This window comes from Theropithecus gelada, chromosome 19 (assembly GCF_003255815.1).
Source record: "Theropithecus gelada isolate Dixy chromosome 19, Tgel_1.0, whole genome shotgun sequence".
Lineage (NCBI taxonomy): Eukaryota > Metazoa > Chordata > Mammalia > Primates > Cercopithecidae > Theropithecus > Theropithecus gelada.
In genome coordinates this window covers 22,974,675-23,000,287 of record NC_037687.1, presented here as the reverse complement: position 1 = coordinate 23,000,287, position 25,613 = coordinate 22,974,675, and the positions used below count along the sequence as shown (strand labels likewise).

At 51.0% G+C, this 25,613-nt stretch overlaps 1 protein-coding gene across 3 annotated transcripts; it reads left to right on the top strand.

Moving 5' to 3' along the window:
* The first annotated feature begins 42 nt into the window (after positions 1-42).
* Positions 43-25,585, top strand: FBXO46 (F-box protein 46). 3 transcript variants are annotated; one of them, XM_025369277.1, is made up of 2 exons: positions 43-272; positions 22,629-25,585. In XM_025369277.1, exon 2 carries the CDS (start codon positions 22,707-22,709, stop codon positions 24,516-24,518), a length of 1,812 nt encoding a protein of 603 aa, XP_025225062.1. In that variant the 5' UTR covers positions 43-272; positions 22,629-22,706; the 3' UTR covers positions 24,519-25,585. The 3 variants fall into 3 exon arrangements, with proteins under 3 accessions (XP_025225062.1, XP_025225060.1, XP_025225061.1); XM_025369275.1 differs by lacking the exon at positions 43-272 and adding an exon at positions 2,333-2,388; XM_025369276.1 differs by lacking the exon at positions 43-272 and adding an exon at positions 20,722-21,449.
* Positions 25,586-25,613: the final 28 nt, after the last annotated feature.

Genomic DNA, 25,613 nt, shown 5'->3' with positions numbered 1-25,613 from the left:
TAAGCGGTCACGCCCCTGCACGACCCCCGTGGTCCAGGGCCTTTGCATCCCAAGGAGGCTGGGTTTCCCCAACTGCCAACTCTCAGGAAGAGAGCGAGAGATCTCGCTTGTGTCCCTTCTGGCCCTGTGGTGCCCCATTTCCACGTTTTCCCTTCAGTTCTTGTTTCATGAGGGCCTCCTATGTGCCAAGCACCAGGCTGGATGGTGGGAATTTAGCCACTGTCTTCCCAGTGCAATCAAGGCCATGAGAACCTCCGACACATGAGAATCCGGTCAGACGGGAACTCGGTTAATGCAGAGAACAATATGTTGGGAAAGGACTCAAAGAGGAGGGCCATTTGAATTGGGCCTTCTTGGGAGGCCGAGGCGGACGAATCACTTGAGGTCAGGAGTTCCAGACCAGCCTGGCCAACAATGGTGAAACCCCGTCTCTGCTAAAAATACAAAAATTAGCCGGGCGTGGTGGGGCGCGCCTGTAGTCCTAACTACTCGAGAGACTGAGGCAAGAGAATCATTGAACCCAGGAGGTGGAGGTTGAATAAGCTCCAGCCTGGGCGACAGAGCAAGACTGTCTCAATAAATAAATAAATAAATAAATAAATGAAAAAAATAAAATAATTGCCCCCCCCTTTTTTTTTTTTGTAGAGACGAGGGTCTCACTTTTTTGCCCAGGCTGGTCTTGAACTCCTGGACTAAATCCAGTCTCCCGGCTGAGATTATAAGCGTGAGCCACCGCAGCCAGCCTGGAAAATACATCTTAAGGGGAGGTGATCTAACGATCTAGTCAAGAGTAGAAGCCCTGAAATCCAATATATTTCAGTTCAAATCGTTTTCTTGGCTGTGTTGCCAGCGACAAGAGGCTTAATCTCTTTCTGCCTTATAAATTTAGGATGGTAATTCTTACTAGGGTTGTCTGCAGGGTGTCTGGCATATAGTTCTGATGCAATAAATATTTACTGAACACATATTTACGCTGTTCTAGGTGCTTGAACAAGGTACACAATTATCTCTGCCCTCGTGGCGCTTCTTTTTTTTTTCTTTTTTTTTTTGAGACGGACTCTCGCTCTGTCCCACCCTGGCTGACGCGGACTCGGCTCACTGCAAGCTCCGCCTCCTGGGTTCACGCCATTCTCTTGCCTCAGCCTCTCTAGTAGCTGGGACTACAGGCGCCCGCCACCCCGCCCGGCTAATTTTTTTTTGTATTTTTAGTAGAGACGGGGTTTCACCGTGTTAGTCAAGATGGTCTTGATCTCCTGACTTCGCGATCCGCCCGCCTCCGCCTCCCAAAGTGCTGGGACTACAGGCGTGAGCCACCGCGCCCGGCCTTCTTCTTCTTCTTCTTCTTTTTTTTTTTTAAGAAACGGCAGGGTCTCATTCTGTCACCCAGAAAGAGACGGCAGGGTCTCATTCTGTCGCCCAGGCTGAACTCCATGGCGGGCGGTGGTGTAACCCCAGCTAACTGCCTCGAACTCCTGGGCTCGAGCGATGTGGAGCTGCTATTCTGTGATGTGGACTAACTCCTAATGCATGGGACTTTCCTTCCTCCTAAGGCTTAATTTTCTCATTTGTAAATCAGGAGGTAAGAAGGGAGGGGATGGGCCTGGCGCAGTGGCTCATGCCTGTAATCCCAGCACTTTGGGAGGCCGAGGAGGGTGGATCGCGAGCTCAGGAGTTCAAGACCAGCCTGACCAACATGGTGAAACTCCGTTTTTACAAAAAATACAAAAACTAGCCGGGCGTGGTGGCGGGCGCCTGTAATCCCAGCTACTCAGGAGGCTGAGGCAGGAGAATCGCTTGAACCCAGGAGGCGGAGGTTACAGTGAGCTGATATTACGCCACTGCACTCCAGCCTGGGTGACAGAACAAGACTACGTCTCAAAAAAAAAAAAAAAGAAAGAAAGAAAAAAAAAAAAAAAGAAGAAGGGGATGGATGGGAATGACTTTGGAAAAGCATAAGGAACTGTTAGCTATTGTGTTGATCGGCACAAATGAATCAATAAATGTGCTCTTCCCCAACTCTCCACCCCTCAGCAACACCCTATTGCAATACTCTCAATTCCCTTCCCAAGGGCCCCGGGCAAAAATGGAGCCCTCCTGGCTAGACTCCATCTCCCAGCGCGCTCCGCGGGGAAGCGCCCTGCGCTTGCGCTGCCAAGTCCTCTCCGGCTTTGTCTCCCGGGAGTTCGAGTCGTTCTTTTCCTCCGCCCGCCTAATTTGCTTCCCACCCCACCTCCACTCTTGACCGTGCTGCCTTCTGGGGTATGTAGTCCGTGGCTGTCCGGACTTCAATTCCCACCGGGCTTCGGGACGAGAACCCGGAAGGGGAGGCTGGAGAGGAGTGAGTAGGGTAAACCCGCGTAGCTGAGGGAGATGCAGCGCGCGGCGATGGTGAGAGCCCAGGCGAGGGCCGGGGGCGCTGGAGAGTCGGGACGGGGGTTCGGGACCGGGTGACGAGGGGGAAGAGGCAGGGGCGAAAGAAGGGGCTGGACGAGGGGAGATTGCCTGGGGGAGGGGATTGGGAGGAATGGGAGCCGGAGGTAGTAGTAGAAGAATGGTGGCTTGGGGAGGGGTCTTGGAGGTGGGGTGGGAGTGGAGCTTTGGAATTGATTGTAAAGGGGCTCAGAGCTGGGGAAGTGGGCCCCGAGTTGGAGACGGGGCTGGACGTCCAGGTAGAGGCCCTGAAGGTGTCGATTTCGATAGGGTGTTAACCTGTGGCGAGGGTATGAGGATCACGGTTAGGATGAGTGAGGGGCTCTGGAAGCTCCAAGGGACAGGCGAACGGTGGACGCGATGGGATGGGGCCTCTGGATCGGATTGGGGGCAGGAAGGCAAGTTGAGGAGGTGGGAGGGAGAAATCAGTGGTAGGAGAGTGTGGGTTCAGGCTCCAGGACTGAGGGTGGGGTGAGGAGCGTGAAATTAGGGGCGTGGATGTAGTGATAATTTCCCTAGTCCCGCCAGAGACTCCCGGTGAGCTGGACAGGCACAGAACTGTAGGATAATATGGCCAGAAAGAGCCATCCAGACAGGCTTTGCACCCTCACTTCCCCAGTGGAATTTAGAAGAGTGTAGTGGTTTATCCCTATGAGAAGTACAGCATTCACATCCCCTATTCTCCCACCTCTTTGTGCCATGGACAAATCTGTGAGCCTTAGTGCCCTTATCTGTAGTATGGGAACGGCAAGCATGCCTCTGAGAACAGGGTTAAAGGGAGTCATTAAAATCGTTACTATTAATGGGAGATCTGGGCTGTGAAGTTTCAGTCTCAGAGCTGTTGGTGGGAAGTTCTCCGCCCCCGGAATGTGACTGGGTTACAGGTGCTAATGGATTTCCTCCTTTCCAGTCCAGTCCCAGAGGGCGTTTTTTCAAAAGCTGGCACTAATCTGGGCACACACCCCAGCTCAGAAGCATGTAGGGGTTCCCTACTGTGGATTACAGTTAACGCTTATTGTTTTACAAAATGCCTGGCCCTGTCCTTAGCTGTTTGTATGCATTAACTCATTTAATTCTGATAACACCCCTGAGGGGTAGGTGCTGTTATTTTCTCCATTTTACAGAAAGGAAACAGAAGTGCAGAGAAATTAAGCAACTTTCCCAAGGCTATCCAGCATTAATTGCTAGACTCAGGATTCCGATCTTGGCAGGCTGGCTCAGAATCTGTGCTTTCAGCACTATAATTTAGTCCCCTCTCCATACTGAAATATACAATGTGATGAGTAGAGACAGAGAACAAAGCAGTCTAGAATATTAGTTCTGCCATTTACTTGCTATATGACCTTAGGCAACTCTTTTATATTCATTTATTTATTTAGAGACAGAGTCTACCTCTGTCACCAGTGGTATCATGGCTCATCAGGAGCCTCTGCCTCCTGGGTTCAAGCGATTCTCCTGCCTCAGCCTCCTTGAGTAGCTGGGATTACAGGCTCATGCCACTATGCCTGGCTAATTTTTGCATTTTTAGTAGAAACGGGGCTTCGCCAGTTGGCCAGGCTGGTCTTGAACTCCTGACCTCAAGCCATCCACCCGCTCCGGCCCCCCAGAGTGCTAGGATTATAGGCATGAGCCACCGTGCCCGGCCTATTTTTATTTTTTAAATTTTAATTATTATTTTTTTGAGACAGATTTTCGCTCTTGTTGCCCAGGCTGGAGTGCAATGGCGTGATCTCGGCTCACTGCAACCTCCGCTTCCCGGGTTCAAGCGATTCTCCTCCCTCAGCCTCCTGAGTAGCTGGGATTACAGGCATGCGCCACCATGCCTGGCTAATTTTTGTAGTTTTAGTAGAGACACGGTTTCAGCATGTTGGTCAGGCTGGTCTCAAACTCCCGGCCTCAGGTGATCCATCTGCCTCCCAAAGTGCTGGGATTAACAGGCATGAGTCACCGCACCTGGCCCTATTTTTATTTTTATGGGTTTTCTGTTCGTTTGTTTTGAGGCGGAGTTTAGTTCTTGTTGCCCAGGCGGAGTGCAATGGTGAGATCTCGGCTCACCCCATCCTGTGCCTCCTGGGTGCTTTGGTTTTCTCGCTTCAGCTTCCCAAGTAGCTGAGATTGCAGGCATGCGCCACCACATCTGGTTAATTTTGTATAGTTAGTAGAGACAGGGTTTCTCCATGTTGGTCAGGCTGGTCTCGAACTCCCAACCTCAGGTATCTGCCTGCCCCAGCCTCCCAAAGTGCTGGAATGACAGGCGTGAGCCACCGCACCCAGCCTTTTTATTTTTTATTTTTTAAATTTTTTTTGAGATGGAGTCTCGCACTCTCACCCAGGCTGGAGTGCAGTGGCGCAATATTGGCTCACTGCAAGCTCTGCCTCCCGGGTTCATGCCATTCTCCTGCCTCAGCCTCCTGAGTAGCTGGGACCACAGGCGCCCACCACCACACCCGGCTAATTTTTTTTGTATTTTTAGTAGAGACAGGGTTTCACTGTGTTAGCCAGGATGGTCTCGATCTCCTGACCTTGTGATCTGCCCGCCTCGGCCTCCCAAAGTGCTGGGATTACAGGCGTTTCCTGTGAGCCACCATGCCCGGCCTGCCTTTTTATTTTTTTAAAGACAGGGTCTCGCTCTGTTGCCTGTCGGGCCGGAATGCAATGGTGCAATCATGACTCACTGCAGCCTCAACCTCCTGGGCTCAGGCAGTCCTCCCACCTCAGCCTCTCAAGTAGCTGGGACTAATTTTTTATTATGCACGGCTAATTTTGTATTTTTATTTTTGTAGAGACGCGGGTCTTACTATGTTGCCCAGGCTGGTCTCAAATTCCTGGGCTTAAGGGGTCTTCCTGTTTCAACCTCCAAAAGTGTTGGGATTGCAGGCATGAGCCACCACGCCTGGCCCTGGGCAAGTCTTTTGGGTTCTTCTCACCTATAAAATGGGATCAGTAACCCTAGGAAGGTGAGAGGTTCGGGAAGATAATGCAGTATAGTGGAACTTACTTTGTGAGCCCTTACTCCAATACTTATTGAAGGGCTCAGTACATGTGAGTTGTTATTTTTGAATGTTAGCGGGAAAGAGAAGGCGGTAGAGAGGAACCGAGAGGGAAGATGTCAGGCTGTCTCCTTTCTCTCTTATGTTGTCACCATATCCCTGCCCTCCACCCCTGGGCTCCTAAATCCAATTATGACTTCTGGAGATGGTGCTTACAAACTCAATCCGTGGACCGGGCATGGTGGCTCATGCCTGTAATCCCAACCTGTTGGGAGGCCAACACAGGCAGATGGCCTGAGGCCAAGAGTTCAATCGAGACCAGCCTGGCCAACATAGCAAAACCCCGTCTCCATTAGCCGGGCGTGGTGGCGGACGCCTGTAGTCCCAGCTACTCAGGAGGCTGAGTCAGGAGAATCTCTTGAACCCAGGAGGTGGAGGTTGCATTGAGCCAAGATTGTGCCACTGCACTCCAGCCTGGGCGAAAGAGTGACTCTGTCTCAAAAAAAAAGAAAAAAGAAACTCAGTGTGGCCCCATTCCCATTCCTGTCCCCGCCAATTACCCAGTCTGGCCTTACTCCAGGTGTTTCAGTGAAGAGGAAATATTTCTAACTAGGTTTTTCCTGTTGTTGTTGTTGTTAGTTTGCTTTTGTTCGTTTAACTTTTGGGTCATTAAGGCCTCACTGGGCAGTTTGACAACTTTGTAAATTCACCTTGAAACAGTTTGGTTTATTTATTGTGAGCTTTCTGGGCTTAATTCAGTGACTGTGATAGTAAGCTTATGGTTGAAAACATTGGCTTCAGAGAGGCCCAGGCTCAAATTCCTGCTTCTGTTGCTGTGTGTCCTTAGCCAAGCTGCATTACCATTCTGGGCCTCAGTTTACTTTTCCTTTTTTTTTTTTTTTGGAGACAGAGTCTCACTCTTGTCCAGGCTGGAGTGCAGTAGCATGATCTTGGCTCACTGCAATCTCCAACTCCTGGGTTCAAATGATTCTTCTGCCTCACCCTCCCGCGTAGCTGAGATTACAGGCTTGTGTCACCACGTCTGGCTAATTTTGGTATTTTTAGTAGAGATGGGGTTTCACCATCTTGGCCTGGCTGGTCTCGAACTCCTGACCTCAGGTGATCCACCCGCCTCGACTTCCCTAAGTGCTGGGATTATAGGCGTGAGCCACTGCTCCGACCTCTTTTTTTGTTTTGTTTTGAGCCAGTGTCTCACTTTGTTGCCCTGACTGGCATGCAGGGGCGTGATCTTGGCTCACTGCAACTTCCACCTCCCAGGATCAAGGGATCCTCTCACCTCAGCCTCCCGAGTAGCTGGTACTACAAGTGAGTGCCACCATGCCTGCCTAATTTTTGTAGAGTCAGCGTTTCACCACGTTGCCCAGGCTGATCTTGAACTCCTGACCTCAAGTGATCCACCCACCTTGGCCTCCCAACGTGCTGGGGTTACAGGCATGAGCCCCAGTGCCCAGCTGGCCTCAGTATTCTCATGTAAAAATGGGGCCACATTTAAACTCTGAGCTTCCTGTAAGGAGTTGACGTGGTAACTGATGAGGTGGCATATATAAAATGCCTGGGGTATTTTATGCTCTCATTAAGTGTGAGGTTTTTTTTTTTTTGAGACTCCATCTTGCTTTGTCACCCAGACTGGAGTGCAGTGGTGCGATCTCGGCTCACTGCAAGCTTCGCCACCCGGGTTCATGCCATTCTCCTGTCTCAGCCACCCGAGTAGCTGGGTCCACAGGCGCCCGCCACCACGCCTGGCTAAGTTTTTTGTATTTTTTAGTAGAGACGGGATTTCACCGTGTTAGCCAGGATGGTCTCGATCTCCTGACCTTGTCATCCGCCCGCCTTGGCCTCCCAAAGTGCTGGGATTACAGGCGTGAGCCACCGCGTCCGGCCTAAGTGTGAGGTCTTTATGATTTTTATTCTTTCAAGAAAAGGTATTGAGGCTGGGCAAGGTGGCTCATGCCTATAATCTCAGCACTTTGGGAGGCCAAGGTGGGAGGCTGGGATTAACAGGGTGGCAGGATTAGTAGAACTCAGGAGTTTGAGACCAGCCTGGGCAACACAGGGAAAATTCATCTCTACAAACAAAAAAAAATTTTTTTTTTTTTAAAGACAGTCTCGCTTTGTTGCCCAGGCTGGAGTGCAGTGGCGCGATCTCAGCTCGCTGCAACCTCCGTCTCTCGGGTTCAAGCAGTTCTCCTGCTTCAGCCTCCCAAGTAGCTGGGATTACAGGTGTGCACCTCCATGCCCTGCTAATTTTTGTCTTTTTAGTTGAGACGAGATTTCATCGTGTTGGCCAGGCTGGTGCCAAACTCCTAGCCTCAAGTGATTTACCCATCTCAACCTTCCAAAGTGCTAGAATTACAGGCATGAGCCACCTTGCCTGGCCATTTTTTTTTTTAGACAGAGTCTCGCTCTGTTGCCCAGGCTGGAGTGCGGTGGTGCGATCTCAGCTCACCACAGCCTCAACTTCCCGGGCTCAAGTGATCCTCTCACGTTAGCCTCCTGACTAGCTGGGACTACAACTGCATGCCACCATACACAGCTAATTTTTGTATCTTTTTTGTAGAGACGGAGTCTCACTACATTGCCCAGGCTCGTCTTGAACTCCTAGGCTCAAATGATCCGCCTGTCTTGGCCCTCCAAAGTGTTGAAATTACAGGCATAAGCCACTGCACCCAGCCTCAAATAATTTTTTTTTTTAAATTAGGCTTGATGGCATGAGCCTATAGTTCCAGCACCTCTGGAGGCTGAGGTGGGAGGATCACTTGGGCCCAGGAGGTGGAAGCTGCAGTGAGCTCTGATTGTCCCATTGAACTATAGCCTGGGTGACAGAGCGAGACTATCTCAAAAAAAAAAAAAAAAAAAAAAAAAAAAAAAAAATCAAAGCAACAAAAGAAAAAGAAAACAAAGAGAAAAATGGACTTTGGAGTCAGAGTGCCCAGCTTTGAATCTGGAAAATGGGGGTTCATTCCTTAGGTAGTCCGTGTGTTTATTTATTTATTTTTATTTAATTTTTTGAGACAAAGTCTGGCTCTGTTGCCCAGGCTGGAGTACAGTGGTACAATCTCAACTCACTGCAACCTCTACCTCCTGGGCTCAAGCCTTCCTCCCACCTCAGCCTTCCAGGTAGCTGGGACTGCAGGCGTGCGCCACCATGCCCAGTTAATTTTTTTAAAATTTTTTGTAGAGACAGGGTTTTGCTGTGTTGCCTAGGCTGGTCCTGAACAACGAGACTCAAGCTGTCGACCTGCCCAAACTGCTGGGATTACAGGCGTGAGCCACCACACCTGGCCTACAAGTGTTTTAGTTATGTATTTATTTGTTCATTTATTTTTTGAGACAGGGTCTGGCTCTGTTGACTGGGCTGGAATGCAGTGGCACTATCTTGGCTCACTGTGACTTCCACCTTCTGGGCTTAAGCCATCCTCTCACATCAGCCTCCAAAATAGCTGGCACTACAGGGGCATGCCACCACACCTGGCTAATTTTTGTAATTTTTGTAGAGATAAAAATTACATCCTGCCAAGGCTGGTCTCAATCTCCTGAGCTCAAGTGATCCACCCGCTGCAGCCTTCCAAAGTGCTAGAATTATAGGGTTGAGCCACCTAGCCCAACCTATTTATTTAGAGACAGAACCTGTCTCTGTCACCCAGGCTGGAGTACAGTGGTGCAATGACAGCTTACTGCAGCCTCAACCTCCTGGCCTCAAGTGAGCCTCCTGCCTCAGCCTCCAGAGTAGCTGGGACTGCAGGTGCTTGCCACCATGCCCGGCTAATTAAAAAAAAATTTTTTTGGCCGGGTGCGGTAGCTCACACCTGTGATACCAGCACTTTGGGAGGCCGAGGTGGGCGGATCACAAGGTCAGGAGATCAAGACCATCCTGGCTAACACGGTGAAACCCCATCTCTACTAAAGATACAAAAATTAGCTGGGCATGGTGGCAGGTGCCTGTAGTCCCAGCTACTCGGGAGGCTGAGACAGGAGAATGGCATGAACCCAGGAGAATGGTGTGAACCTAGGAGGCGGAGCTTGCAGTGAGCCGAGATCGCACCACTGCACTCCATCCTGGGTGACAGAGCGAGACTCCGTCTCAAAAACAAAAACAAAAACAAAATTTTGTTGGTGGTGCACAGTGGCCTCATTCCTGTAATCCCAGCACTTTGGGAGGCCGACGTGGGCAGATCTCTTGGGGTCAGGAGCTTGAGACCATCCTGGCCAACATGGTGAAACCCCATCTCTACTAAAAAAACAAAAATTAGCCGGGCACGGTGGCATGCCCTTGTAGTCCCAGCTACTCGGGAGGCTGAGGCACAAGAATAGCTGGAACCCGGGAGGTGGAGGTTGCGGTGAGCTGAGATCGCACCACTGCAGTCCAGCCTGGCTGACGAACAGGTTTCCGTCTCCAAGAAAACTAAAAAAAAAAAAATTTTTTTGTAGAGACAGGGTCTTGCTATATTGCCCAGGCTGGTCTCAAACTCCTGGACTCAAGTGATCCTTCCACCTTGGCCTCCCAAAGTGCTGGCATTACAGGCATGAGCCGCAGAGCCCAGCCCACAAGTGTTAATAGAGCACTTACCATGTGCCACCGTCTGTATTGGGTGCAGACTCGACCCTGCCATTGGGGAACTCGCTGTTGTCATAATGGTAGGGAAGTTCTGCAGGTATGCGGGCATTTGGGCTCGTTTTCAAGTTTGAGTTTCTCTATTCCTGGTTCATTTTCAGTCCCTTATGTCAGCTTTGCCTGCTTGTCACTGCTTTCATGGATTTTTTAACATTCTGTCTCCGGCCCTCATTGAATTATCCGCAGACCTATTGGTTTGGGAAAAAGTTTCCAGTCCCTCACTTGTCCCCAATCCTATGTGTCACCTCTGTCCACCCTGGAGTGATCTGACACTTTTTTGTTTTCCATTGCCTTCATTTGTTTGTCTTACAGCATTTGTCTGCTTTCCAAGTTGTTTTGCCTTTTCTTAAAATCTTAAATTTGTTTTCAGCCTGTGCTTGTCTGAAGCTTACTCATACAAAATGGTATTTTTACCATCTTTATTTCAAAACCTGTGACATGTACTAGGAAACGAAGAAGAAAATTGTATTTTTTACCACGTTTAATGGTGTATTTCTAACTGCTGTGGTAAAACTGTCTTACTCCTAAAAGCACAAGTTTTCTTTTTTCTTCTTCTTTTTTTTTTTTTGAGACGGAGTCTCGCTCTATTGCCCAGGCTGGAGTGCAGTGGCGCAATCTCGGCTCACTGCATGCTCCGCCTCCTGGGTTCATGCCATTTTCCTGCCTCAGCCTTCCTAGTAGCTGAGACTATAGGCGCCTGCCACCACGCCCGGCTAATTTTTTGTATTTTTAGTAGAGACGGGGTTTCACCGTGTCAGCCAAGATGGTCTCGATCTCCTGACCTTGTGATCTGCCCGCCTCGGCCTCCCAAAGTGCTGGGATTACAGGTGTGAGCCACTGCGCCCAGCCCTAAAAGCACAAGTTTTCTAAACGGTTTGGTTCGTGGCACCTGCTTGGTGATGCCATCCCTGACCCCTTGATTTATTATTTATTTATTTATTTATTGAGACAGAGTCTCACTCTTTCTCCCAGGCTGGAGTACAGTGGTACCATCAGGGCTCACTGCAGCCTCAACCTCCCGGGCTCAAGCAATCCTCCTGCCTCAGCCCCCTAAGTAGCTGGGATTACAGGCATGTGCTACCTCAACCAGCTAGTACTTTTTGTTTGTTTGTTTGTTTGTTTTTGACATTTTAGTACAGTTAGACTCTCACTATGTTGCCCAGGCTGGTCTCCAACTCCTAAGCTCAAGCAGTCCTCCTGCCTTCGCCTCCCAAAGTGCTAGGATTGCAGGCCTGAGCCACTGTGCCCAGCTTTTTTTTTTTTTTTTTTTTTTTAAAGATAGAGATGAGTTCTTGCCATGTTGCCCAGGCTGGTCTCGAACTCCTGGGCTCAAGTGATCCATCCTCCTCAGCCTACCAAAGTGCTGTGATTACAGGCATGTGCCACCACGCCTAGCCCCCTTGATTTAGAATCATAACCTCACCCTTCCAAATTCTCCTGACCCTTTTTTTTTTTTTTTTTGAGACGGAGTCTCCTCCTCTGTTGCCCTGGGTGGAGTGCAATGGCGTGACCTTAGCTCACTGCAACTTCTGCCTCCTGGGTTCAAGCAATTCTTCTGCCTCAGCCTCCCAAGTAGCTGGGATTACAGGCATGCGCCACCACGCCTGGCTAATTTTTTTGTTTGTTTGTCGTTTTGTTTTTGAGATGGAGTTTTGCTCTTGTTGCCCAGGCTAGAGTGCAGTGATGTGATCTCGGCTCACTGCAACCTCCATCTCCCAGGTTCAAGAGATGATTCTCCTGCCCCAGCCTCCCAAGTACCTGGGATTACAGGCATGTGCCACCACGCCCAGCTAATTTTGTATTTTTAGTAGAGATGGGGTTTTGCCATGTTGGTTGGGCTAGTCTCAAACTCCTGACCTCAGGTAGTCCACCTGCCTGAGCATCCTAAAGTACTGGGATTACAGGAGTGAACCACCATGCCCAGCCCTGACCCTCCTCTTTTGCTATATTTGTTTCCTCATAACGCTGGCCACCATGATGCTTACTATGTATTTGTTGTCTCCTTTTCCAATTAAGTTTTTTGTTTGTTTATTTTTGAGACTGGGTCTCGTTCTTTCGCCCAGGCCAGAGTACAGCGTCACAGTCTCTGCACTCATTGCAACCTCTGCCTCCCAGGCTCAAGCAATCCTTCCACCTCAGCCCCCTGAGTAGCAGGGACTACAGCATGAGACACCACGCCTAGCTAATTTTTATTTTTGTGTGTGACTCTTTAGGATCACTTTAACTTCAGAATGGGAAATAAAGAGGGAAGTAGTCTTTGGCTCAGTTAGTGATTTTCAAAGTCTTTTTTTTTTTTGAGACGGAGTTTCGCTCTTGTTGGCCAAGCTGGAGTACAATGGCGCGATCTCGGCTCACCGCAACCTCTGCCTCCCAGGTTCAAGCGATTCTCCTGCCTCAGCCTTCCCAAGTAGCTGGGATTACAGGCATGTGCCACCATGCCTGGCTAATTTTGTATTTTTAGTAGAGATGGGGTTTCTCCATGTTGGTCAGGCGGGTCTCGAACTCCCGACCTGTGATCCGACCACCTCGGCCTCCCAAAGTGCTGGGATTACAGGTGTGAGCCACCATGCCCGGCCTCAAAGTCTTTATTAGCTTCCCTTTTTATCTTTGTTTTGTCTTTAAGAGACAGGGTCAGCCGGCACAGTGACTCACGCCTGTAATCCCCAGTACTTTGGGAGGCTGAGGTGGGCAGATCACCTGAGGTCAGAAGTTTGAGACCAGCCTGGCCAACATGGTGAAACCCCGTCTCTACTAAAACTACAAAAAAAAAAAAAAAAAAAAATTTGCCAGGCGTGGTGGCGAGAGCCGGTAATCCCAGCTACTCAGGAGGCTGAGGCAGGAGAATCACTTGAATCCAGGAGGCAGAAGTTGCAGTGAGCCAAGATTGTGCCATTGCACTGCAGCCTGGGCAACAAGAGTGAAACTCCATCTTATAAAAAAAAAAAAAAAAGAGCGAGAGAGACAGAGTCTCACTCTGTGGCCCAGGCTGGAGCGCAGTGGTGCAGTCATAGCTCACTGCTGCCTCGCCCTCCTGGGCTAAACTGACCTTCCCACTTCAGCCTCCCGGGTAGCTGGGCCTACAGGCGTGCACCACCGCGCTCGGCTAATTTTGTTTATTTTTTGTAGATAGGGTTTCACCATGTTGCAGGGACTGGTCCCAAGCTCCTAGGCTCAAGTGATCTGCCTGCCTCAGCCTCCCAAAGTGCTAGGATTACAGTTGTGAGCCACTTTTTTGCTTTAATTTTATCTCTTTTTTTGTTTTCAATAAATTTTTAAGAAGAATTAGTTGGGGCTGGGCGCGGTGGCTCATGCTTGTAATCCCAGCACTTTGGGAGGCCGAGGCAGGCGGATCACGAGGTCAGGAGATGGAGACCATCCTGACTAACACAGTGAAACCCAGTCTGTACTTAAAATACAAAAAATTAGCCGGGCACGGTGGCGGGCGCCTGTAGTCCCAGCTACTTGGGAGGCTGACACAGGAGAATGGCGTGAACCCGGGAGGTGGAGCTTGCAGTGAGCCGAGATTGCACCACTGTACTCCAGCCTGGGCAACAGAGCCAGACTCTATCTCAAAAAAAAAAAAAAAAGTGGACTGGGTGTGGTGACTCACGCTTGTGATCCCAGTACCTTGGGAGGCTGAGGTCGGCAAATCACTTGAGGTCAGGATGAGACCAGCCTGGCCAACATGGTGAAACTTCATCTCTACTAAAAATACAAAAAATTAGTTGGGCATAGTGACAGGCGCCTATAATCCCTGCTACTCGGGAGGCTGAGGCAGGAGAATCACTTGAATCGGGGAGGTGGAGGTTGCAGTGAGCCGGGATTGTGCCACTGCACTCTAGACTGGGCTACAGAGGAAGACTCCATCTCAAAAAAATAAATAATTAAAAATGAAAATTGAAAGTGAAGGCTGTGGGTGGTGACTCATGACTTAATCCCAGCACTCTGGGGGGCCAGGGCAGAAGGATTGCTTGAGCCTCGGAGATCAAGACCAGCCTGGGAAACAAAGTGAGACCACATCACTAAAATAATTTTTTAAATTGGCTGAGCATGGTGACATGAGCCTGTAGTTCCAGCTACTCGGGAGGCTGAGACAGGAAGATCCGTTGGGCCCAGGAGTGTGAGGCTGCAATGAGGTATGATCATACACTGCACTCCAGCCTGGGCAACAGAGGCAGGCCCTGTCTCTAAGTAAATAAATGAATCAAACACTTGTGGATTACTTAAGGAATGAACCCTCATTTTCCACAGGAGGAAACTGATGTCCAACGGGATCAAGTGACTTACCCTAGGTCACACAGCTGATGAGAGATAAAACCAGGACTCAAAGCTGGGCACTCTGGCTCCAGAGCTGTGTTCAATACATTTTTCGTTTTGTTTTCGTTTTGTTTTGTTTTTTGTTTGAGATGATCTCACTCTGTCACCCAGGCTGGAGTGCAGTGGTGCTGTCACAGCTCAATACAGCTTCAACCTCCTCGGCCGCCAAGCCCAACTAATTATTATTATTTTTTTTGTAGACGTAGTCTCACTCTGTCACCCAGGCTAGAGTGCAGTGGTGCAATCTCAGCTCATTGCAGCCTCCGCCTCCTGGGTTCAAGCAATTCTTCTGCCTCCAGCTCGTGAGTAGCTGGGATTACAGGAGCCCGCCATCACATTACAGGCGTGAGCCACCGCGCCCAGCCAGGATGATTGTAGTTTAGACCTTGAGCTCTAGAGTCAGCTGATCTTTGATTCTAAGTTCTGACTTGGTTTGGTTGCTCCTGCCTATAGTCCCAGCACTTGGGGAGGTCATGGTGGAGGATTGCTTGAGCTCAAGAGTTCAAGACTGGCCTAGGCAACATACTGAGACCTCATCTGTACAAAAAAATGTAAAAATTAGCTGGGCGTGGTGGTGCACACCTGTGGTTTCAGCTCCTCAAAAGGCTGGGATAGGCTGGGCACAGTGGCTCACATCTGTAATCCTAGCACTTTGGGAGGCTGAGACAGGTGGATCACTTGAGGTCAGGAGTTCAAGACCAGCCTGACCAACATGGTGAAACCCTGTCTCTACTAAAAATACAAATATTAGGCCGGGCACAGTGGCTCACACCTGTAATCTCAACACTTTGGGAGGCCAAGGTGAGTGGATCATCTGAGGTCAGGAGTTCAAGACCAGCCTGGCCAACATGGTGAAACCCCATCTCTACTAAAAATAAAAAAATTAGGCGAGGCCCGGTGGCTCATGCCTGTAATCTCAGCACTTTGGGAGGCCAAGGCAGGCGGATCACGAGGTCAGGAGATCAAGACCATCCTGGCTAACACGGTGAAACCCCATCTCTACTAAAAATACAAAAATTAGCCTGGTCTGGTGGCAGGCGCCTGTAGTCCCAACTACTTGGGAGGCTGAGGCAGGAGAATGGCGTGAACCTGGGAGGCGGAGCTTGCAGTGAGCCAAGATAGGGCCACTGCACTTTAGCCTGGGCGACAAAGCGAGACTCCGTCTCTAAATAAATAAATAAATAATAAATTAAAAAATAAAACAATTAGCTGGACATGATGGCACATGCCTGTAGTCCCAGCTACTTGGGAGGCTGAGGCAAACAAATCGCTTGAACCGGGAGGCAGAGGTTGTAGTGATTGCAGTGAGCTGAGATCGCACCATTGCAGTCCAGCCTGGGCAACAGAGCAAGAGTCCGTCTAAAAAAAAATAAAAAAGAGGGCAGCTGAGATGGGAGGATCACTTGAGTCCAGGAGATTGAGGCCGCGATGAGGCGAGATTGTACTCCAGCCTGGGTGACAGTGAGACCGTCTCAGAAAACAACAAAAAACAAAACACAAAAGAGTTCTGCCACAAAGCTCTAAATGAGGGCAATTACTTAGCCATTCTCTGCCTCAGTTTCCTAATCTTTAACACGAAATTAAAAATAGGAGATAGAGGCTGGGTGCGGTGGCTCACGCCTATAATCCCAGCACTTTGGGAGGCTGAGGCGGGCGGATCACGAGGTCAGGAGATCGAGACCATCCTGGCTAACATGGTGAAATCCCATCTCTACTAAAAATGGAAAACTTTAGCCTGGCATGGTGGCACGCACCTGTAGTCCCAGCTACACAGGAGGCTGAGGCAGGAGAATAGGTTGAACATGGGAGGCGGAGGTTGCAGTGAGCTGAGATTGTGCCCCTGCACTCCAGCCTGGGCGACAGAGCGAGACTCTCTCAAAAAAAAAAAAAAAAGAGATGGAAGAATCAAACAAGTTCATATTTGTAGAGTGCTCGAGTATTTGTAGAGTGCTCAAGTATTGACTGCTGTTGTGATGATCATTTTCTAATATATTCATGTTGGTTCTGACTGTTTATTTGGATGTCTGACCCCTTTCCCATGAGCCATTCATGGGGAGCTCAGTGTCACCTGTGTGTTCCAGCACCCAACAGTGGCCAACATGCAGGACCACAGTGAATGTCAGGGACAAGTTTTTGCAAATGCTCCATGTATGCTAGGGATGTAAATATGTGGATTATTTAATTGTTGAGGGCATTTGACCAAGGGTGTAAAATGCGTGGTTCAGGTCCTTACTAATTTTCCCAAGCAGTCTTTTCTTAGAAATATGTTAAGGTTTCCCATATCAGTTGTGGATTTAACAAACTTTCCCTTGTCGTTTTGTAAGTTTATGGCTGTCATGTGTAGAGATGGTCGTTTTTTGCTTTATCTAGTTGGAGGCCATAGTATTTGGATCATGTATGTTGAGAACTTTTGTGTATAATGGGCCACTTCTACCTCCCTCCCCCAGCCCTAGGTACTCATGTAGAGAAATAAATAATGGGTCATTTTGTTTTGTCATCATCCATTGCTTTTGTCAGTTTTTTATTTTATTTATTTTTAATTTAATTTAAGACAGTCTCGTGCTGTCACCCAGAGTGGAGTGCAATGGCCCCGATCTCAGCTCACTGCATCCTCTACCTTCTGGGCTCAAGGAATCCTCCCACATCAGCCTCCTGAGTACCTGGGACTACAGGCACGTGCCACTACACCCTGCTAATTTGTGTATATTTTGTAGCAATGGGGTTTCACCATGTTGCCCAGGCTGGTCACAGACTCCTGAGCTCACGGGATCTTCCCACCTCAGCCTCCCAAAAGTGCTGGGATTACAGGTATGAGCCACCGCACCTGGCCAAGTTTGTTTTTTTTTTTTTTTTTAAAGGGGTAATGTTACTCCTCTACTTGTCTCTTGGTTCGTGTTTTCCCAACCAGTTTTTTGCCATCTTTTGATTTTCCATATTTTTGGTTCACAGTGTTTTACAATGAATAGATTTTCATGGAGTAGTTACTGAAGGCTGACCTAGTGTAGGGCCTTATGCTGGGCTCAGTGTGGGGGGAGTTAGAAGATCCTGCCTCAGGCCCTTCTCCCCTTCCTGCCCCAACCTCCACAGGAGGATCATAGCTGGGGAGAGAGACCCACCCAAGACGATGACCCAGAGTGGCCAGGGAAGAGGGAACCCAGAGGTCCTCTCTGGGCAGGTGGGTGATTTCCAGGAAGGGAGTTGGGGAAGGCCTCTCCATTAAAACTGTATTTGAACACAGACCTGAATGCAGTAAGGAATTGAGCCTTGCAGAGCGTGAATGTATTGCTGTTGGTCGGAACAGCAAACGCAGAGACCAGGGAAGGCAAGAGCCGGGTGACTGTGAGGAATAGATAGCAATGAGCCCACCGCATGGACGCCCTGGGTGAAGCCTGACCTGGCCTAGGGGGATTGGGGGTGTCAGCTTCCTGGAGGAGGGGTGGTCAAGCTGAAACCCCAGGGAATATATAGTGAAACAGTAGGGCACAGTGACTGGGAAATCAGATTCCCTGGCTTCATATCCCTGCTCCAGCTCACACCCCAGCTCTGTGACCTTGTGGTCAGGAGATCTGCCCTGCGTGTTTCTTCATCCATACCATGGAAACGATCACTGCTACCGGGGATCAGATGGGGCCTGAGTATTCTATGTATGCCAGATCAGGTGCCCACTAGGGTGCACTGGGGTATTGCCTGCGGGGCGGAGGAGTGGGGAGGGATGCCACTGGACAGGTGGGGTACCTGGGTGTTTTCCAGAGGGCACTGGGGAGCCATGGCAGGTTCTCACCAGGATAGGGACGGGTTCAGGTTTATAGGATTGTGCTTTAACAGGACTTTCCTGGCTGCTCTTTTGTATTAAGCGAGGCAGGCTTGGGGCGCCCGTTTGGAAAGGATGGACTGGCAGCTCTGAATGGCTACACGGCTTGAGCCTTGAATGCCAGGCCCAGAGGCTTGATTTCTGTTGCCGTGGGAACCTTCGAAGGGTTCTGTCCATTTCTTTTTCAGGGTGGGGCTATCCCAATGCCAAATTCCCCCCGCGGAAATCCTCAGCACCCCACCTCCCGCCTCTCATAGTTCCCAACTAAAGCTGGATACTCTGATCTCTCCGCCTGCTTCCTTCCGCCTTGGTGTTCTTAATCCCCGGGCTGCCTGGCCCTTTAAATCTCAATCGTCAATCAGGGCTTCTGTTCGAGGGAACGTGGTGTAATAAGCCTCCCCTGGAGTGCCATGGCCTTTGCCCTGACCTTGTTCCGTTTAGCTGGACGTTGGGAGTTGTTCCACGCTCCCTTGCATCCGGCTGTGTCTCCCCACCACCCACTCCCGTCACCTCTCGCCTACTCCTCCCTATTTCGAAGTTGGGCCCCTTCGCCAAGGCCTGCCTTATATGGGCACGGCCCCGAATGGCGGCCGCTCATTGGCTGAGGGCGTCACGCGCGCGTCTGTCAACAAAGGGGCGGAGGGAAGCTAGTTGCTCCCCTGCCCGCGCGGTGGCCGGAGGGAAGGAGCGAGGGGGCGGGCCCTCTTACCTTTCGCGCGCATGCGTGTGGGCTGCAGCCTTCTCCCGCCGCCTCGGGGGGGCTGCGGGTGAGGGCTCTTTGGGGGCGTGTATAGGTTTCGAGGGTCACCTGAGGGGTTTAGAAGGTTTCTTTGGCGGGGCGGTTACAAGATTTGGGGGTTCCCTTTGCATTGCAAAATGTTCTGGGGCTTGGGGAAGTTTTAACGTGGGTTCAAGGGATACTTTTGGGGTTCCTTTGCGCCTAAGGGGCACCTTGGAGTTTGGGTTCGTTTGTAATGCGGAAGGTTCGGTTGTGTTCTCGGGATCAGGTTCCCTTTGTGTTTTGGAGTGTTTGTTGGGCATAGGATTTGGGGAGCTCCGGGAGAGACGGAAGCAAAGAGCCCGAGAGTACCAGTTCTAGAGCTGGAATGTCTGGGCTTGCATCTTGACTTCCTACCTGTCTGAACCCGGACAGGAGATTTCATGTGTGTCTCATCGGGAACTAGGCATTGATAACACTACCTGCTTCCTAGGGACCGAGGAGGATTAGCAGGAATTGTTAGCGCAGTACCTAACAAGCTCGCAGCGAGTGTGCAGTAAGCACATGTCTGCTATTGTAACATTTGTGAGGTGTCTTTGGGTTGTTTTTTTTTTTTTTTTTGGCTTTGTGAAACATTTTTAAGGTTTAAGATTCATCTTAAAGTGTTAGGGAGCTTTTGTGTTTTCAAAGAGTTCGTCTGCTGTTGGAGGGCTTCCAGTAGAATTAGAAGATAATGGAGGAGGGTTGGGGGGAGTATAGGATTCCGGGAGAGTGGTTGTTGATGACATAGGTTGGGGAATTGCTGTGTTGGGATCTGTGAGAGATTGATTGAGATTCGGCCCTTCAGTACTGGCGAGGATATTTTTAGGTTCGGTGGTTTAAAGTAGTATTTGGAAGGTTTTCGATATTTGGGGGAGGACATTGAGATGCTGGAGGTAAGGTTGGAACTGATTAGGGGACTTGAGTGGGTGGCCAAGTTGTAGCAGGATGGCATCTGTAGAGACTGGGTTTTGCTGTGTTAGCCTGCCTCTCTGGGCAGTTGGATATACAGGTCAAGTACCGCTTACCTGAAAAGCTTGGGACCAAAAGTGTTTTGGATTTTGGATTTCTTCGGATTTCGAGTATTTGCATTATACTTACCAGTTGATATGCCAAGTCTGAAAATCTGAAATACTCCAATGAGCATATCCTATCAGTGTCATCTTGGCACTCAAAAAGTTCTGAATTTGGGAGCATTTTGGATTTTCAGATTTGAGATACTCAACATGTATGTTAATTGGTGGTTGGTAAACAGCCATCTATATGTTTTGGAGGCTATGGAGTGATGTTTTTAACACTGAACTGAGATTACAGCAGGGACTGTAAGTATTTGAGGGGTAGGTGGGATTGGGGATTATGGAGGGGAGATAAAGATTCTTGACACGGGGTTTCTCTGTGTTTACTGGTACCTGTGAGTGCCCGGAGGCTGTCTGGATTTTGCTTTGTTTTGTTTACCTTTTTTTTTTTTTTGAGACGGAATTTCGCTCTTGTCACTCAGGCTGGAGTGCAATGGCAAGATCTCAGCTCACCACAACCTCCGCCTCCCGGTTCAAGCTATTCTCCTGCTTCAGCCTCCTGAGTAGCTGGGACTACAGGCTCGCACCACCACGCCTGGCTAATTTTTGTATTTTTAGTAGAGATGGGGTTTTGCCATGTTAGTCAGGCTGATCTCGAATTCTGACCTCAGGTGATCCGCCTGCCTGGGCCTCCCGAAGTACTGGGATTACAGGTGTGAGCCACCGCGCCTGGCCTGGAATTGCTTGAATTTAGAGGGACAGTCTGTACTGCAGGAGTTGGCAAACTTTTTCCATAAAGAGCCAGATAATGGGTATTTTAAGCTTTGCAGGCCATGTGGTCTTTGTTCTGCTGTTCAGCTCTGCTGTTGAAGATGAAAGCATCCATAAACAAATGAGCATGTTTCAATAAAACTTTATTTACAAAGACAGCGAGCTGGATTTGGCTTCTGGGCCATCGTTTGCTGACCTCTCTGGCCTGTAGGCATGTGGAAGTTTCAAGGTTTAAAGGGTCATTTTGGTTTTGAGCTGTCTGGAGGGAGATGAGCCAGAGAAAGATTGAGGCATATGTTACTTAGTAGGTTCAAACTGCAATGAAAGTGATCATATCGGAGTCATGTGCAAGATTGCCTCCAGATTAGATCACTCACATCAAGTCATTCCAAAATAAAATAGTCATTATTAACAGAGCCCTAAATTGAAGAGTCCAGAAACCAAGTTGAGAGCCTCTTTTTGCTCCGGACCCACTGGAATCTTAGCTATGTCACCCTTCCCCACTCTGAGCTGTTTATCTGTGTGCAGCTTGAGGAGAAAGCTAGGCTAGAACAGCACCCCCTGCCCCGTTTTTTGTTTTTCTTTTTTTCTGAGATGGGTTCTCTCTCAGTCAACCAGGCTGGAATGCAGTGGTATGATCACAGCATCACAGCTCACTGCAGCCTGGGCCTCCTGGGCTCAAGTGATCCTCCCACCTCAGCCTTCCAAGTAGCTGGGACTACAGGTGCGCCCCCCCCCCCCCGGCTAATTTCTGTCTCTTTTTTTGGTAGAGATGGCTTTTGCCCAGGCTGGTCTCAAACTCCTGGGCTCAAGCAATCTGCCCACCTCGGCCTCCCAAAGTGCTGAGATTACAGGCACAAGCCACCACACCTGGTTTTGCTCTCTCTTTTTTAGAGGGTCTCACTCTGTCACCTAGGTTGGAGTGCAGTGATGCCATCATTGCTCCCTGCAGCCTGGAACTCCCAGGCTCTAGAACAGGCCCTCTTACTCCACAGGTCTATGGTTGCGCTTCAGGGAATTACCTGTACTGTCTTTTCAAGGGTGTGCATTTTTCTGACTGAGGACACACAGCTTTAATAAATTCTCATTAAGCCCCGACTTGAAAAAAAAAGAAAAGCCAATTTCTTAAGTGCTTGTCTGAATCTGACCTCAGATTTTCTTCTGCCTCCCAGCCCATCTCGTTGCTCTCTCTCTGGGTTTAAGCAGCCATAGCTGTCGGTGGGGCTGGGAATTTCTGTCTTTTCAGGGACGAGCTACTGAGTGAGCAAATAGAAAAAGGACCTTGTCTGTCAGTGGTCCTTTCACTTAAGTGTAAAAGTTATGGCAGTGTAAAGGCCTCTGGATTGTGGGCGAAGGCAGTTGGGCAGTGGGGTAGGATCTATGGGGTTGGAGCACGCTGCCAGTTAGGGTCCCACTCTGCAAGTTAAAAGGGTATCTCTCATCCCCTCTGCAACCCTTTGCTCACCGGAGCAAGGCAGTGGGAATAGAGTTCTTTTTTTTTTTTTTTTGAGATGGGAGTTTCGTACTTGTTGCCCAGGCTGGAGTGTAATGGCGCCATGTCGGCTCACTGCAACCTCCGCCTCCCAGATTCAAGCGATTCTCGTGCCTCGGCCTCCCGAGTAGCTGGGATTACAGTCGTGAACCATCACGCTCAGCACAGTTTTGTATTTTTAGTAGAGATGGGGTTTCACCATGTTGGCCAGGCTGGTCTCAAACTCCTGACCTCAGGTGATCTGCTCGCCTCAGCCTCCCAGAGTGCTGGGATTACAGGCGTGAGCCACCGCTTCTAGCCAGGAATAGAGTTTTGATGGTCTGGTTTGGTCTGAGGAGAGGTGGAGGTTGGGGTGGTCCTGGCAAGAAAGGCTGTCCCCCTAGCTCCCCAACCTCCTCTTCCTGTCTCCAGGTGGCATGTGGAGCCTCCCACCACCACCTAGGTCCTGAGATGTGGTGAAGCCCAGCCCGTCTGCCGTCATCCCCCAGCATGGACCGCGGAAGCCTCCTGCCCTTCCAGCTATGGTGCCCCCGGCCCTTTGGCACCTACTCACAGAACCAGCCGCGCCCGCCTTCTGCGGCCCTCAAGCCATCAGCCTGCCCTGAGCCTGGCGGCGGGGCCGAGCCAGACCATGGGCCTGCCCACTCAGAGAACACACCACCTGCCTTGGCCACCGAGGTCCCTGCCTCCCAGCCGGCTCCACTCCTCTCAGCAGCAGCTGCTGGTGATGAGGGTCGAGTCCTCCTGGACACCTGGTATGTCATCAAGCCCGGGAATACAAAGGAGAAGGTGGCCTTCTTTGTGGCCCACCAGTGTGGTGGGGGCAGCCGGGCCAGCTCCATGAAGGTCAAGGGGCACTGGGGCAGTGATAGCTCCAAGGCCAAGCGGAGGAGGCGCTGTCTTGACCCCACCAAAGCTCCTCCTGACCCAGGGGGCCGAGAGGGCCCGGCCGCCTCTGAGGAGGGCCCTGCCTCAGCTGGTGAGGACGTGGACCTGCTCTCTGTGGCCGAGATGGTGGCCCTCGTGGAACAGCGGGCGGCCCTGGCCCTGCAGAGCTACCCACGACCGGCCACCCCAGCGCCTGTAGTTTTTGTGTCCGCGGAGCAGGGTGGACCGGCCAAGGGGGTGGGGTCTGAACGGCGGTCCGGTGGAGGGGACTGCAGCCGTGTAGCGGAGGCCGTGGCCCACTTTGAGGCGCAGAGGGACAGCCCTCCCACCAAGGGCCTCCGCAAGGAAGAGCGACCCGGGCCAGGCCCTGGGGAGGTGCGCATCGCCTTCCGCATCTCCAATGGCCGGGAGCCCCGTGCACCAGACAGCGGCCTGCCCACTGGGGGCGGGGGCAGGCCTGGTTGTGCCTACCCTGGCAGCCCAGGTCCTGGGGCCCGAGCCAAGGACAAGATCACATGTGACTTATACCAGCTCATCAGCCCCTCGCGGGATGCCCTCCCCAGCAACGTGGAGTTCCTGCTGGCCAGGGCGGATGAGGCCAGCGAGGGTGAGAGCCCGGCGCCCGCCAGGCCTGAGGACACTCCCCCGGCGCCCCCTCCGCCCCCTGCCCGGGACTGCGGAGCGTCAGGCTTCCACGTGGACGTGGTGGTGACGGGCGTGGTAGATGAGTGCATCTTCTTTGGCAAGGATGGCACCAAGAACGTGAAGGAGGAGACTGTGTGCCTGACGGTCAGCCCAGAGGAGCCGCCGCCTCCGGGCCAGCTCTTCTTTCTCCAGAACCGCGGGCCGGACGGGCCCCCGGAGCCACCCCCAGCAGACTCCCCGGCCACCGCGCCCGGCCCAGACGATGCCGAGGGCACGGCGGACACCTCCCTGTGTCGCCTGTACCGGCACGTGTCGCACGATTTCCTAGAGATCCGCTTCAAGATTCAGCGGCTGCTGGAGCCGCGACAGTACATGCTGCTGCTGCCAGAGCACGTGCTGGTCAAGATCTTCAGCTTCCTGCCCACGCGCGCGCTGGCCGCCCTCAAGTGCACCTGCCACCACTTCAAGGGCATCATCGAGGCATTCGGCGTACGGGCCACAGACTCGCGCTGGAGCCGAGACCCGCTCTACCGCGATGACCCTTGCAAGCAGTGCCGCAAGAGATACGAGAAGGGCGACGTGTCGCTCTGCCGCTGGCACCCCAAGCCCTACCACCATGACCTGCCTTACGGACGTTCCTACTGGATGTGCTGCCGCCGAGCCGACCGCGAGACGCCCGGCTGCCGCCTGGGCCTCCACGATAACAACTGGGTGCTGCCCTGCAATGGGCCGGGCGGAGGCCGGGCAGGCCGGGAGGAGGGGAGGTGAAGCCGGGGGAGGGGGGGCGAGAGCCCACCCCGCCCACCCCTCCCCTCTCCCCCGGGAGCCGAGAGTCCGGACTGGGCCGCCTGCCCATTCCCACACTCCAGACAGCATTGATCCCCCACTGGAACTGAGCTGGGGTTCAGCAGGGGTGACCCAGGAAGGCACTCTGCTTGATCCTGTTGATTTTCTACTCTTCAGAACCAGGGCCGTGGACCCTCTGAGAAGGGTGTTTTTTTTTATCAGCATCTCACTTTATTCTCCATTCAGCCCCAACCCCCTTCCCTGCCACGCTCTCCACCCCAGGGACCCACCAGCAGGGAGCAGACGGCAGCTAATTTTGGTATCACGTAAGGGTTCCCCCATTCTGGCCCCCATCCTCTCCCTCGCCCCAATTCTTTCTCGCTGGAGTTGTTATTTCCCAAGAGGCTGCATCGCCCAAGGTTGGCACCTGTCCTAACCTGCCACACCACCGCTCTCACCTCTCTAGGAATTGGGGACTATCAGGTCACAGGTGGGAGCTGGCATTTTTTCATGACAGTTCGCCATTTCTGGATGGTTTGCCTATTAAAGAAGTGAGGGGAAAATAACTGTTTTCTCCTTAACCTCAAGCTACCAGTCTCTCCTCTTCCCCATAGAGGAAGAGGGGGGCAAAAAAAAAAAAAAAAAAAAAAAAGCTGAAGTATAAAAATTCTCCTCGTCCCGTTATTATTTAAGCTACTGCCATCAACCCCACCCCCATGAAGCTGTGAAGCCCTTTGCCTCGCTTTTGACAGCGTGGGGGGGGCCCCGTGGGCAGGGACTTCGGATTTGCATTTCTGGGTTGTTTTTCCTTCCACTCTGGGCTCTCATTCAGGCATTGGGGTCTCCTCACCCCGGCCACATGTTTCTTTAAGAATCCTTTGGTCAACCAAGACCTTGATATTTCAGGCATTTTGGTCTGGGGTATTTTTGTTTGTTCTCTCTGTTTTTTGTTTTTTTCTTTCCATCATTGTGGTTCTGGAAGCTTCTAGCGTGTGGCATCTGACCAATTTTGAATTGGTCCTTTCTATAAAATCAATATTTATAAGGCTGTGCGCAGACTGGTTTGTGTGTTGTGAA

Excerpts from the sequence above, each read along its gene's own strand:
- FBXO46 (XM_025369277.1), top strand. The coding sequence starts at position 22,707 with ATGGACCGCGGAAGCCTCCTGCCCTTCCAGCTATGGTGCCCCCGGCCC.